The sequence below is a fragment of the Lampris incognitus genome, chromosome 2, assembly GCF_029633865.1.
Source record: "Lampris incognitus isolate fLamInc1 chromosome 2, fLamInc1.hap2, whole genome shotgun sequence".
NCBI classification, from domain to species: domain Eukaryota; kingdom Metazoa; phylum Chordata; class Actinopteri; order Lampriformes; family Lampridae; genus Lampris; species Lampris incognitus.
Genome location: NC_079212.1, coordinates 10387639 through 10402777, shown reverse-complemented (window position 1 = coordinate 10402777; position 15139 = coordinate 10387639). Strand labels below are relative to the sequence as shown.

General features: G+C 44.7%; 1 protein-coding gene across 3 annotated transcripts in view; it reads right to left on the bottom strand.

Moving 5' to 3' along the window:
• The window catches only part of mfn2 (mitofusin 2), a 28078-nt gene that overhangs the window by 2569 nt on the left and 10370 nt on the right, over positions 1 to 15139 (bottom strand). For all 3 annotated transcript variants that reach the window (XM_056273625.1, XM_056273626.1, XM_056273624.1), the window contains 15 exons: positions 14735 to 14870; positions 14286 to 14448; positions 13742 to 13866; positions 13382 to 13490; positions 12962 to 13069; positions 9462 to 9615; positions 9325 to 9392; positions 9095 to 9216; positions 7437 to 7563; positions 7019 to 7123; positions 3597 to 3699; positions 2974 to 3194; positions 2306 to 2461; positions 665 to 861; positions 26 to 160 (listed from right to left, as the gene is read on the bottom strand). In XM_056273625.1, the coding sequence (XP_056129600.1) occupies positions 26 to 160; positions 665 to 861; positions 2306 to 2461; positions 2974 to 3194; positions 3597 to 3699; positions 7019 to 7123; positions 7437 to 7563; positions 9095 to 9216; positions 9325 to 9392; positions 9462 to 9615; positions 12962 to 13069; positions 13382 to 13490; positions 13742 to 13866; positions 14286 to 14448; positions 14735 to 14870 (2029 nt within the window). The remainder of the gene's footprint in view (positions 1 to 25; positions 161 to 664; positions 862 to 2305; positions 2462 to 2973; positions 3195 to 3596; positions 3700 to 7018; positions 7124 to 7436; positions 7564 to 9094; positions 9217 to 9324; positions 9393 to 9461; positions 9616 to 12961; positions 13070 to 13381; positions 13491 to 13741; positions 13867 to 14285; positions 14449 to 14734; positions 14871 to 15139) is intronic.

Below are 15139 nucleotides of genomic sequence, written 5' to 3'. Positions count from 1 at the left end.
GCGGCCATAAACCTCTTTGACTTACCGTAGCAGTTTGGCTTTGCTCTGCAGCGAGTCCAACAGCTCAATCTTGTTGTTCATGTCCGAAATCTCATCTTCCAAGTTCTGGCGAGTCACATCCACCTGCTGGCAGAGCTGAGCAAAGGTACCGGCCAGCTCCCTAAGAAAAGACACACGACCTTATTCAAACCTACAGCATTTAGCCCAAGGTTAAGACCTGATCAACAGGACAGGAATAGCACTTGCCAAAAGGCAAAAAGAAACATGCTAACTACACACTTTGGCAAGTTCATCTGATTCAGACCATTTTGTGCACTGAACAATACAGAGAAAAATCACTTTCTAGTTCTACATAAAAGCTCTTGCATTAGGTTATATAACACACAGACTGGCTGGTATCGTTACTGACCAGCTTTGGCAAAAACTGACAAAGATGGTAAACCAGCTGACAGGAAGAGCCAGATGCCAGGAAAGTCATCAGTGTCTGATTTTATAATACACAACTGTATATAGTATTAGCCTAGAGGAGGGTGGACCACAAAAAAAAAGGGGGGGAAAAAAGGGGGAACTAGAGACACTGGATGAAGCCATCCTGAAATGGTTGACGGATGAATGAAAAGACAAACATGGAGTTGGTTTGGTTTGGGTGTACGGATCCACTCACTGCTGGACTTGATGGCTGCAGTTGGAACCGGTGTAGCTGACGATGAGCTGCAGCTTCTCGCTGGCGTAGTCCACAAACTGTCTCTTGAAGGCCCTCTCTTTGGCCTTGGTGGTCCAGGTCAGACGTTCGTAGACATAAAGAAGCCCGTACAGACCCACCGACAGCGCGATCAGCCGCCAGCCCACTGCCTTCCAGATCTTGGGGGAGGACCAGTGAGGGACAAGGTTTGGTTTAGAAGATGGGGAGAAAAGGAATGTGACTAGCTGTCACTCAAGCGCCTGTTCTCTGTTATTCAGGAACAGCAGTTTATTTTTACAGCATGTTTACAGTAAAAAGGCTGTTTGTTGATCTGTTGCTGTGTTCAGAGTCATCAGTCTTATCCAGCAATGACATCCGCATCCTTTATACATCCTTACACATCCTTTATACAGCTTTATACACCAAAAGTAGTCAAATTTTACATTGTAAATTCAAACACAAAACTTCAGCAAGAGTAAACATGCACACTCTCCCCATGTCTGCAGGGGTTTTCTCTGGGTGGATGGATGGATGGATGGATGGATGGATGGGTGGATGGATTCTCCCACCATCAAAGGTATGCATGTTGGGTTAATACTACTGTCTGTGCCCCTGACCAAGAAGGCATGGCAAGAAGAGCTGGAGTTGGTCCCCGGGCGCTGCACGGTGGCTGCCCACTGCTCCTAGCTACAGTGTGTGTTGGGATGGGTTAAATGCAGAAGATGAATTTCCCCATGGGGATTCATAAAAGTACATCTTATCTTAAAAAAACACTTCATTTTTGTTGTTTTATTCAATAAGAACTCAACTCCAGTAAAACCACCAGCAAATGCCTGCAATGCAATTATGTGCATGCACTTGCAGCACATCGGGTTGCCTGAAGTGAGTTTCTGAAGTGGATCTCACAATGACCTGCGACCTGACTTCTTGTCTATCGACCTGACTGTCTTCTCCTTATGGAGTGATGCACTTCGACTGTTTCCAGGTTAAAAAAAACAAAACCGATTATGTTCTTTTCATGTCACAAATGAGACCTGCTGTGTCTACGACAGATGTTCTTCCCTGTTCATTCATAATGTATTCCTACTTCCCCTTCACGTCAAATTCTGCACCATCTTTCCTAAAGGTCTGTTCAAAGGTGATGTGAGAATGAGAACACTGAATATCAATATTTTGGATAGCACTGACTTTCTCAGTGGATAATTGCCGGGCTATCTAATGTGTTAACAGCCACCTAGTGAGAAGGACAGGCATTACAATACATCTGTTAGCTACTGTTGTGGCGCTTTAAGGGAGTATTTTATGTGAAGGCAGGATGGCGATAAGGAAATGGCATTTATAATGTCAGAATTTAGCGTTCAGATCTCGGTGCCAAGTTGAATGGGTTTTGGGTCTTTCAGTGAACAGCTGAGGTTCACATGTGTTGACCTCATATGATGGTTTATACTGGTTTAACATATTTAGTGGGACACAGTATGTGTTCAGCTCACATCAACGCTATCTACTGCACCACCACAACAATCAACACAGACATCAACAGTGACGGCATGGCTACAAATCTGTTAGTGTGCATGCGCATGCATGCGTAGTAGGCGTGTATACATATGAGCATTCACTACTTACCACACCACCGACAACAATGATGCCCATGGACGTGCGGGAGGTGAGGGAGGCCAGGCCTGTCACCATGGAGACCATCAGCTCCTCTTGGGTCATGGAGCCCTGAGGGAACGGCGGCATGCTGGTGCTAACAGGCGTCAATGCCATCGGCCGCGGCACCTGAACAGCGAAGACAGGAGGGAAATAGGGGGGGAGTTACAGTGTCACAACAAAAGTGGTTAGTGTAACAAGACTGTAACAAGATCCAGTCAAAAGATTTTAATTCAGACAGACAGGTTTATATTTGGAGTCATTTTTTTCAGCTTCAGAGGTACCACTTGATTTGTTATAACTGTTTTAGCGCCCCCTCTCTGAACACAGACAATTCTCAGCAGGTTCAGCTCACAAGACTCTTTATTGATAGCTAGCTAGTTTGCTAACTAGCATGATGGTGACAATCAGGAGGAGTTTCTCAAGGGGCTATTTTCAGATTTTCACTACAACAGTACAAACTTTAAAAAAAAAAAAACCCTCTGTTGAAAAAATACAAGATTGGCAAACATGATTTTCATTGGACTGAGCTGTAAAAGCTCTACATATCAATCTGATATGCTCTCAGTTTGATAAGTGTGGAGGGATTTGCTTTTTGAAGGAAGTAAACCATTTTCTTGAGTTCTTGCTGCGAGCGTCACCTGATCGTTGTAGCCCATGAGGGCGCGGCGGGTGTTCTTGGGCCCCAGGAAGCGGTTGACCAGCATGGTCCAACCCAGTGAGAAGTGGAAGTTGATGTCTTCCTGGAAATCACTGCACAACTTGTCACAGGCGAGGTCGTAGCTGAGGCTGAAACAGTTTCGTGGGATCAGTTTGTCCACCTGCTCTCTGACTGGTGCCGGTAGCAGAGGCTTCAGACCGTCTGGATAGAGAGAAGCCAGGAACAGGACAAGAGGGAGGGAAAGTGGGGTAAAATTAAAACAATAATATCCTAATAAATCCTGTAGTCGATAACTGAATTTGGGTTTTTTTCATTATCTGAATAACACACAGGGATTCTGGCCCTACATCGGAAAATGAAGTCCAAGACAGTAGACATGAAGGCCCTGTTTCTTTCTAATGACATTAGCATTGTTTTTATGGATCTGAATAATGCCACAGTCTAAACTTCCTCCCTATAATAAAACTAAGCCAAATCCGGCCATATTGACGTCTGTATTCTGAGTTGAAGGTCATGACGGGTTTCTGATGGCAGTGAGGAACAACATTGTAAATTCTGATGGGCGGAAAACAAAGAGACAGCACAGAAGAAGCTGTGTGGTACCGATCATGTCGGTGTGGGTGTCCTGTAGAGCCGAGGTGATGGCAGTTGAACACCTCTCAGACATGTTTCTGCCCAGGCCTTCTTCAATGTGTTTGTGGAGCTCCTGGAACAACAAAAAAACACAACACATCAGTCGGGGAACACGTCAAAAGCTGCTGGAGAAGTCAGTGTAAAGGAATAAATGTACTTAATATCAAACAGCAGTATTTTGGGCACCTCTTGAAGATGAACATCTTTGTATCTTTAATAGGATAGACATATCTTATCTCCTCATCCGTACCATTTATCTTTCATTATCTTGTTATCATCTTAACGACTAAACAGACAGCGTGAAAGACTGATTAAGGGCTTAAAGCTACAATGCCGGAGATTTACTGACTTTTTGATACTCGCTAATCCCTGACATATTTAGGACAACAGCACAAATAACCAATTCATGAAGACTTTGTCTGTAGCTCATTTGAATGGTTGAAATGAAATAATGTCGCTAATTGATGTTGGTCCTCTCTGACAGTCAACATAACACTATTGCCATAAAGACATTATTCTCCTGGTAACAAATGGGAATTTTACATGGTATGGTATATGTCCTGATATCTGCTTCCATGTTTAAAATAGTAATGTAAAGTATAATATCAAACCAAAACTAGTTTTCAAGTAATACTCCCTCAGAGCTTTCACACCTGACTGTGAGAAATTTTAGATCACAGATTCTCTTTATTGGTAACTTAGACACAAATCTGTGTATCACAGTATGACAATATCTGAATTTCATCCCGATACACAATAGCATTGAAAGCTAATAAATCATAATACTGAGTACTGCCCAGCCCTAGTAACAGCTGACATTCATCCTGTCCACACAGTAACTTCTTCAGCCTGAAGAGAGATCAGGTGAGGACAGACGTGAAAGACATGAGTTCAGAAGATGAGAAGAACAAGAAAGAGGGGTGTCATCAGACGGAATGATGGCAGATCAGTCTATCTCCTGTTCAGTCTGCTGTTCCCTGTTAGCCACATTCTCATAAAAACCATCTATGTAAACATCCATTTGCACCAGATTTATGTTTTGCTGTTTAACCCTCAAACTACCGAGCTTTGCTGACGTGGTTACCTCTGAATGCTCTAGATATTCTAGCTCTGCCGCTCGTCAATGTTACTGGACCCAGTGGGTCCAGTTTGGATGTCTATGTCTGGCCCGGGTTTTAGGTTCAAAATTGTTACTGAAAAAAATCATATGGGGTGTCCGGGTGGCGTAGCAGTCTATTCCATTGCCTACCAACATGGGCATCTCTAGTTCGAATCCCCGTGTTACCTCCAGCTTGGTCGGGCATCCCTACAGACACAACTGGCCATGTCTGCGGATGGGAAGCCGGATGTGGGTGTCTGTTCTGGTTGCTGCACTAGCACCTTCTCTGGTCAGTCAGGGCGCCTGTTCAGGGGGGAATAGCGTGATCCTCCCACGCGCTACGTCCCCCTGGTGAAACTCCTCACTGTCAGGTGAAAAGAAGCGGCTGGCAATTCCACATGTATTGGAGGAGACATGTGGTAGTCTGCAGCCCTCCCCGGATTGACAGAGGGGGTGGAGCAGTGACCAGGACGGCTCGTAAGAATGGGGTAATTGGCCGGGTACAAATAGGGGAAAAAAGGGGGTAAAATAAAAAATGTTAAAAAAAAATCATATGGAATGAGGCCTCTATTTGTGTCCCTGACAGGAGATTGAGGAATCGAGCGAGAGCACAAACGGACTCCTGAATCAGTCTGGATATCTCTTACATAAAACCCTCCAACCAGTGGAGCAGCAGGCTTCATGTGGACAGCACGTGGATGGACAAACAGTTTTACAGCACAGAAGCCAGCGGTGATGTAAGAGAGAGAGAGAGAGACAGAGAGAGAGAGAGAGAGAGAGAGAGAGAGAGAGAGAGAGAGAGAGAGAGAGAAGAGAGAGAGAGAGAGAGAGAGAGAGAGAGAGTGGTGCAGACATCACCTTGTGGCTTGGCAACGGGACAGGGACTCTGTGGCACACACACGTCTGTGTCACTTCCTTCACAGTAGGCGGTAACATGTGTCAGTCACTCAGAATTAACTGGAATGTGACCTTGATTCCATCACCGACATGCTGTGATGGTCATAGTCAATAATCCAGGAAAGGAAATCACAGAAAATTGAATCAGTTCTCCCAATAAACGCTGTGTCCAGATGAACTGATTCAACTTTCTGTGTTTCCAGTTTACATGTACCGGATATTTAAATGGAAATAAAAGATCACGTATTGTGTAGTGTGCAGTTTTGTGCACTCTGCAGTAACGCCTGTTCTATATCTTTCTCTTTGTAAGGATTGCATAATATTGCTACAATGTATTGATAAAAGCAGAATGACATACAGTGACAATTTTTCTAAGTATATTTTATGGCATTATGAAAGTAGACACTTTATTTCAGAATGGAGGGGGTAATAACTGCTGGAGATGTGGTTAGTATGAACATGATAAGGATTATTTCTTCTCTGATCTGCAAATCTAATGAGCTGAGTTTCAGCAAAGTCCTACAATCTGTTAATGGGGAGGCAGTCTAAGACACCAATTAATGTTATATCAAAAATAAAATTTCGTCAATTGGGAAAGTTTCTTTCTTCACTTGAAGAACTGGGAAACTTTAAACCAATTTGGTTTGACTTGACATGACTGCTCTCTGATTTGCTAAAGGCTGCAGGGTCCTGCAGAGGCTGTTGGACTACAGCTCTCCTTCATCTTTCTAAGTTTCTATGAGAATGTGGTAGTAGGGTGTGGTTTTGCCTCGGCTCAAGCGGAGAGAGGGGGGGGCGTGGGTCACGGGAGAGCAGACATGGTAGTGGTTGATTAGTGATCAGCCTCAGGTGTGCTCAAATGACATGCTACGCTTTCTATTCTGCAGTGAGGCTGGACAGACACCGATGGACGCAAACACAGGCAAACGGAAAAGACTTAAAATTGAAAAGAGCAGCCAAATGCCACTCGAAATAGAGAGAAAGAGCAAGGCAGCTGGGGCTCCAGCACTGCCGACTACCCACCCGTACATGGTGCAGAATAAAGAGACTAAGACGTGTAAATACAAAACTGTAAATAAAACCCTGTGTTTGCTGAAACCGTGTCCATCCTCCATCTGAACCCCTCCGTGGCACAAGTTTTGCCACACAGAAAAACACACAGACTGTCCCACCATGCATGTCTCTGCTCAGCACATATACTCTCCAACTTCCAGGATTTAGGAAGTTGGAGAGTATATGTGATGAGCAGAGACATGCATGCTGGGACAGTCTGTGTTTTTTTGACTGTGTGTTGTTTATTTGAATGCCATAGTTGTGTACAATTCCTTTGCTGCACTCCAAATTTTCCAAGTGGCATAATAGTGTCTTGCAGTTGGACATGTTTGTTTAAACTCACATTCTTGTAGACCTTGAGCACCACCTGAGAGGGGTGGAAGTCAACATGGAAGTCATCCACCAGCACACTGAGCCTCCTGATCTCCTCAGCCATGGCGTTTGACACCTGCAGAAAAAGACCAAGGTCGGTGTGAAACATATGCACTCATTTTAAACCAGACTTTGTGATTTCCCACCTCAACTCAATGTCCCCAACCCACTATTATCAGAGCATCGCTTGACTGAGGCCAGTGAGTGTCCACATCTGCAGTATTTTCTTGTTCTGTCCATGTCCTCCACCATTCAAATTACAACTTAGACTGATGAGCCCACTAACATTCAGGTTAGTGAGGACACTCCATTTTATTTTGACATTATTAGTGATTGTGGCTTGAGAACAGCCAAGCATTGGATGATGTGTGATGTTGGGAGATTGTCACCTGTCTCTCCACCTCCTCTGTGATCTTCTTGATCTTGGCCTTACAGTCCATAGTCAGTAGATCCAACTGTTTGTCTATGAACTCCAAGCGGTCTTGACGGTCCTCCCTTGTCTCCACACAGTGTATCCTGGTGCATGCACAGAAACACATATTCAAGACATATTCATACTCTTCCGAGCCGTCCCGGTCGCTGCTCCACCCCCTCTGCCGATCCGGGGAGGGCTGCAGACTACCACATGCGTCCTCTGATACATGTGGAGTCGCCAGCCGCTTCTTTTCACCTGACAGTGAGGAGTTTCACCAGGGGAATGTAGCGCATGGGAGGATCACACTATTCCCCCCAGTTACCCCTCGCCCCTGAACAGGTGCCCTGACCGACCAGAGGAGGCGCTAGTACAGCGACCAGGACACATACCCACATCCTGCTTCCCACCCCGCAGACACGGCTAATTGTGTCTACAGTGACACCTGACCAAGCTGGAGGTAACACGGGGATTTGACCCGTGATCCCCACATTGGTAGGCAACGGAATAGACCGCCATGCTACCTGGACGCCCAATAAGTACTCTATGAAGCACGGATGTGTTTTTATGAATGCAAACACAGGGGAAAATATCTCTTACATTAGAAAGAGTACATACAACACTTCATTTTATGTACACTAATGCAGCTGCCAGAATGCACATATATAACATGCATACAACACAAGGTACCTTGGGAAGTGACTGCATGCAAAAAGATGCACATACTTTGAAAAGTGACAATGGTTTTCCATAAAGGGCAGTGTTGAGTTGTTAGCATTGCCACTGACTACAGAACAATCACAAAACGCGAGGTATGAGCTATTGCACAGCACATAGCAAATGGCATTCTGCAGAAGCTTGAAGTTTGAATGAATGAATCTGATGATTAAAAAACCATACAACACTGCACTGCACTGCAGTCATTTCATATGTCATTACATAAAATCACCCAGGATGAAAACACAATAAAGCCCGGAGGCTTATTTCCATTCCAGTCCTCTATAGGTCTGGCGATATGTCAAAATTTTCCTTCTAGCTACCATCAGCCCAACAGTTGGTGAAGGCCGATACACTCTGAAAGGGTCCAGTTAACATCGACCATTTGAGTACAATTTGATGGGTATGACCGGATCCAATTCAGGGTCAGCCCACTGAAACCCACGGCTCTTGATTTCATTAACAAAATGCTGTGATCTATTGTATGCATCAAATGCTTTCTGCAAATCCAGCATGATCATACCACAAAACTTCCCTCCATTGATCATGTTAATTCCTGCCTAAAATTGCTGATTTTTTGTCTCGTGTAATATTTTGAATGTACACACCCAAGACTCACCATATGCCTTTGTACTCCATTTTCTGATCAGGTTGCTTTGAATGAGTTTTCTTCATATTTTCATGATAGGGATGTACACCAAAGATGTTCAACTGTTTCTACAAAATGCTTATATATAAATCTATAGATGATGGAGTGATCACACAACTGCTGAACTACACCATACAGTCACGGCATATTTAGCCGCTTCGAAAATATCATTTAAGAAGTGACCAGCACCAGTGAGCCCAGCTGCTTGAAGCGCCTACTGAGTTTGTTTTAACAGCCATAGACGAGTTACAATTTAACGCTTCACTCACTTCTGCTCCTGTGCCGCCACGTGAACGGAGTCCATGATCAGGCGCAGCGTCTCAGAGATCTGCTTCGCCCTCACCGTGTGCTGCTCGAACTTAGTCTTCACTGCAGACTGCGAGATACACTCCTGTAACAACACAGGACATTTAGGGCATTGTCAGGAGGGAAAAAAAAACAGTCTACTGATCCAAGCCAGACAAATGAACTGTTTCTGCTTCCCTCATGAGCGTCTTACCTCAAAGCGCCTTTCAAAGTTCTGGAACTCAAACATTCTGGCCTGGAATCCCTCTGCAAGAGCACCACCTGGAACAACAGCACTATTTAACTGTCTGTGGTGTGTGTGTGTGTGTGTGTGTGTGTGTCTGCCCTTACCTGCTTCAGGCATGCCCTGGGCCTTCTGCACCCTAGCCTGAAGGACCTCCTTGGCAGAAACAAAGAAGATGCGGTCGCTGGCTTGGGCTCTGTCCACCACGCCCAGCTCATCTACCAGGAAGCTGCTGCAGCGGTCCATGTGCTGCCTGCGGACCTGAGAGAAGACAGAGGTGGTGAGACCTCATCCTGCTTTGCTATTGGATGAAAACAGCTGCACAAGAGAGCATACCATATGAGAAGCTCTCGTGTACTGCATCTACAAAACAGACAAGACAGGTCAAACAAATTTATGGAAATTACACCAGAAAGTATACAATTGTGCTATCTTCATCAGAACATATATGTTCTTGTGACAGACAACAGTGGTGGATGTACTGTAAATCTTCATGTTTCCACTAACTTACACGTTGAAGTAGCAACATAACTGACTACTTTAGTGTCTGACATTCTTGTGTAAGAAGTGGGGTTGTTGTGAAGTGTCTCATGTGTTGGTGTAGTGTTCTGTGCTTGTCATGTCTCACTCCTAACCTTCACCTGCCGGCTAACAGAAATGCGAACAGGAGTTAAGTCTCTCCCTGCCAGTACCCAGCCTCTCCAACAGCAAGCCCTATGTAGCGCCTCCTCGTGGCAACACACGGTAACTGGGTACACCTTGGACCCTGGCTGAACTACAAGGGACTCGGAGGAGGTCTGGCCTCTAGACGTGCGGTACGCAGGTCCACCGGTGTGTGGCTATTCCCTGATGCCCACGAACCAGCCCCCAGCTATGGGTTAAATAGTGCCACTGCCTAGCGGATACCTCGGGGGATAGGCTATGGGAGGAAACCCCTACACAACGTCAACGTCTACAATGCTGTTGTTTTTTGTTTTTCTTGTATGTGTTTAAGTGGGAGAGTACTGCTGGCATCATGTGTGGTTGCCTCCTCTCCCTCTCGTAGCCCCCCTTCCTATCCACCCCTGTGTTATGTTTATCTGGTGTCTTGTTTCACCGCCGTTTACTGTAAAGCGACTTTAAGTGTTAGAAAAGCGCTATATAAGACTGATTTATTATTATTATTATTATTATTATTATTACTTTATGCTTAGACTGAGATTAGCCTGGTTCAAGTTCAGCTCCCCAGACAGTCTGAGGATAAAGACACAACCACTGCTCCCTCACAGCAGCTAGCTAAACTGCTAATCTGCTCTGGTCGGCTAATCTACAACTACTGCTGTGTCATGAAGATGCTAGTCTCTCATAGCACTGTGTGGGAAGAGAGAGGGAGAGGGCTGCATGTGGAAGAAGGGATGAAAGAGGGACGGAAGAAAATGAGAGGGACACGTGTAGAGCAATGCATGCAAGAGAAAAGACAGAAACACAACAGAAAGCATGTATGAGAAAATATATATCCTGACTACAGGCAGTGATCTCAATATAGCAGACCCGGCTATAAGATGGATATGCCAACATGATAATATATCACCTGGCATGCTGCCAACACAGACCCTGCCTCAAGAAAAAACACTACTGTTCAACACCCAATTCAACCCTGCTGCTAGGAGGCACCAGAAATAAAACCCTGTCTCACAACACAAAGACTACTGACCCAGCCTCAGCATCTTGATTGGCTGCTACCGCCACGTCAGACCCAGGTTGGACTGGGTGATATTGACAAAACCAGTCACCATGTTTCTGACCGAATACCTCGATAATGATAATGTGGTGGTGATATTTAGTGGATGACTATTGGTGCTTTCATATCATTTATCATCTTTTTCTGCTGTCTAAGTATCCTTAAACAGCACAAAATTATGATAAATGATCAGTAATGTGGATATGATGACCAAGCAGGTAGAGACATTCATTGTTCATTTCACTAAAACAGTGAAATAAGTTCATAAAATGGTCTCACTTTACTGTAATGCAGCCTGTAGACCAGGAAATGACAACATATAAGTTATATCACCATATTACCACAACCACAATCCCACAACACATCTAGTCTCACATCACCACATCCACATTATAGCCACAATGACCAGATCCAGACCTCGGCTCTACTGGCTCCTTTTACCTCTGGCAAGAAATGTCTTGTTCGGGTAACGCTCACATACACTTCACCACAAACCCAGAGCATCCAGGTCCGACAGGGAAAGGTCTACGTTTAGTCTCGGGGTTCAATCTCTGCTCTGAGAATTTCCCCTTCATGGGAAGATCACCAGCTCCGACCGACAAACATATTGTGAGCCAAACAAAGCAAACAGTCCCTCCTTCAACGGGCGATCACCGAATCAACAGGATCCATCAACCGCTATGTCAAATTACCATGGTGTTCCAATCCCTGCCCATCTCTTGCCTTACAAACTTTGAAATCCTAATCTTTTCCCCCTTACAGATGAATCTAATTTTAACTTCTTTCCATCAGATAATGAGTAAATTTCTCAGCATTTTTCTAATCACGGTTATTTTCTACGGTGTCAGACCAGTTACAGTCAAATTCAATTAGCACTGAGCTGGTGGCCCGTTTCCTTGTCTTCTGGAAAGTAAAGTAGCATTCACTACAGTTCTGCTTCTCATATTCTCAGCAGGGATCAAATTCCAGTTTTATCAAACTAAAGTTTTTCGGCACAAGTGACCATGAAGCATGTATTAGGTCTACAAATAGTAAATAAGTTTCACATCCGGGTACCATGGCGGTCTATTCCGTTGCCTACCAACACGGGTATCGCCCGTTCGAATCCCCGTGTCACCTCCGGCTTGGTCGGTTGTCCCTACAGACACAAGTGGCCGTGTGTTCAGGTGGGAAGCCGACTGTGGGTATGTGTCCTGGTCACCGCATTAGCGCCTCCTCTGGTTGGTCAGGGCGCCTGATTGGGGGGGGGGGGCTGGGAGGAATAGCGTGATCCTCCCACGTGCTACGTCTCCCTGGTGAAACTTCTCACTGTCAGGTGAAAAGAAGCGGCTGGCGACTCCACATGTATCAGAGGAGGCATGTGGTAGTCTGCAGCCCTCTCCGGATCGACAGAGGGGGTGGAGCGGTGACCAGGACAGCTCGGAAGAGTGGGGTAATGGGCCAAATACAATTGGGGAGAAAAAAAGGGAAAATTAAACAAAAAGAAAAAAAAGAAAGTAAGTTTCACTGCTATCTCAAAAAAGAATGATAAAGTGATATGAGAGCTAAAAGTAGGGCTGTCCCCGAATACCCTTTTTTTTCGGGCTTCGAATATTCGGCAGGAAGTATTCGAAGGTATTAGAAGCTTCACTGCAAGGGGAGTGACTGTGCAATAATCAAATAAAATAAATTACAGCCTTAGACTATAATAAAAACTAAATTGCTCATATGTTTGCTGTTATTATTAATGAAGTATTTCTTTACCCCATGGTATCATCAGGCTGTTATTGTAATAATTATTATGCTATTCAGAGGCAAAGGAAACATTGGACTTCAAGGAATTTCCTTTTCATTGAAACTAGTTGTTTTCTAATCTAAAGAGTTTTGACGGTGCTTCAGCAAACCCACCTCGTCCATGTATTCGGGTTCTGAGGCTGAGGCGTCCCATCGGTTGTTTAAGATGAAGATGTTTGGACTGGAGAGGCGCTCGTTCACCTTGTGAAAGAATGACTTTTCCTGCAGGAAGACAGTTCCCCATCCCCACGTGAAATGAATCAGTACAGTGTCAAACAACATAGGCTTGTTCTTGCTGGCAAACTTTGTTAGGGAATTCAGTTAGAGCCGAGTGAAGAGCCACTCGGTCTGGTGGCCTGCTATTTATAGGACTATTTCTTTTAAATAAGTTGGCCTCCTTTTGTCATGAGCAAAAAATACTGCAAACTAAACTGAACAATTTCCACAACAGTACACAGTGTACTGTAGCTGTGCTTCTTTGTACTGATTTCTTTCAAGATGTTCACGGTCTGACAGCAGAAACACGTTTCTCACCGTCTGCATGAGGGTGGACTCAGAGTTCGCTACCAGAACAAACACATCTGCATCCAGACAGAACTTGTCGATCCAGCTGTCCAGCTCTGTGGTGACGTCAATACCCGGGCTGGATTGAAACAGGAAATACAAGTCGAATGTAAGTATGGATAAGACTAGTGCAGGGACACCAAACGGAAGGATGTTTGTTTGCAGAAAACCAAAACCAAAAATGATAATCCTCCTTACCACCAGCATTTTCATGAAACTTTGGGGCTTTCCACCACTGTTTCCAATTTACATGTGTTGTGAGTGTTAAGAGGTAGGAGTATAAACATTTCGATATGAAATGAACTGTAATTTTGAGCCTGTCCATCTCACCTGTCCACAAGGACCAGGTCATCCCTGAGCAGGGCACACTTGGCTTTGGGCCACATGACACACACCAGGCTGCCTGCATCCAGGTCCTCATCCTGGTGAAGAGCATGGGCTAGCTGATTGACTGTCTGCAGGGAGAAAGAAAGGGACTCAATGAGCAAGTGACCAGGAACTGCTGATAACACCAAGGTGTTGGTTTTGTTTGATGATGGTCTCCATTAATCAGAACAGATGGTTTTGTGTTAATGACTGTTCCATAAAACCATCCATTATCCAAACCACTTATCCTGGTCTCAGGGTCGTGGAGATGCTGCAGCCTATCCCAGCAGTCACTGGGTGGCAGGCAGGGAGACACCCTGGACAGGTCGCCAGGCCATCACAGGGCTTCAAAACCAATTAACTCCACATTAAGAGTAGCCATCTTATCAATTGTACCTCTTAAACCACACAGTTGACTGAAAGAATGGTACTACAAGTCAACTTCACATATTTTGCTAATCCTGTACAGTATTGAGAAAAAAGACAGCGCTGCGTTGTGTATGCTTACCTTGATGCTCTTCCTCTCCTCAGAGCCCTCGGTGAGCAGGAAGGCCTCATTGCCATCTGTACCCTCCACCCTCAGGAAGCAGTTGGTGGTGTGTCCAATACCGGAGGGAAGAACCTTGTCACACAGCATGGCGTTTATCACCGAGCTCTTTCCATTACTTGTTCTGGAAGGCAGAAAACATTTCCCCCAATGTGGTTGTTAATGGTGGCAGTCACTTTTTAAGCTCCTATGTGCATCAATTTAGAAAATTTGAAAACTTTCATAGTGGCCAGTTTTGGGACATTTAACTAATTCAGTCCAATGCATGGGTCATTATTCACTAACCACGGGATTATTAAAGTTAATGAACTGACCGTAGAAATCTGGGTCATCTTTTTCCTGGCTATACATTTTGTGACTGGGAAAATTGTGTTCAGATCAGCACTCATAGAAAACAGGTAGGAGCATACCTCCCGAAGAAGACCACCTTCATGTGCCTACGGGCCAGCACCTCTCCGATCCCGGCCACTTTGCAGAGGTAACCCTGTACCGCCTGGACCTGCTCCTCTGTGGTGACCGGGTCCAGATCATCACTCTTATAGGTGTCTGAAAGGGGAAGGTGAACAGGACAGCACAGAGTCAAATGGATTAAAGTTGTCAAACTAGACAAGGTAAGGCCAAACACATCAATATTGCTTAAAGAGAAATCTCTGATTTAGGATGTGAAAAATTCTCATGGGAAAATTATGGGTTGTTGCAGCAGCAGGTTATAAAATATAGCAATAAAAAAAAAAACATGTCATTAACAATAGAGGACAAGAGGGTAACAAGTCAACATCTGATACATAACCTCAAATATGTAACACTAAAATCAC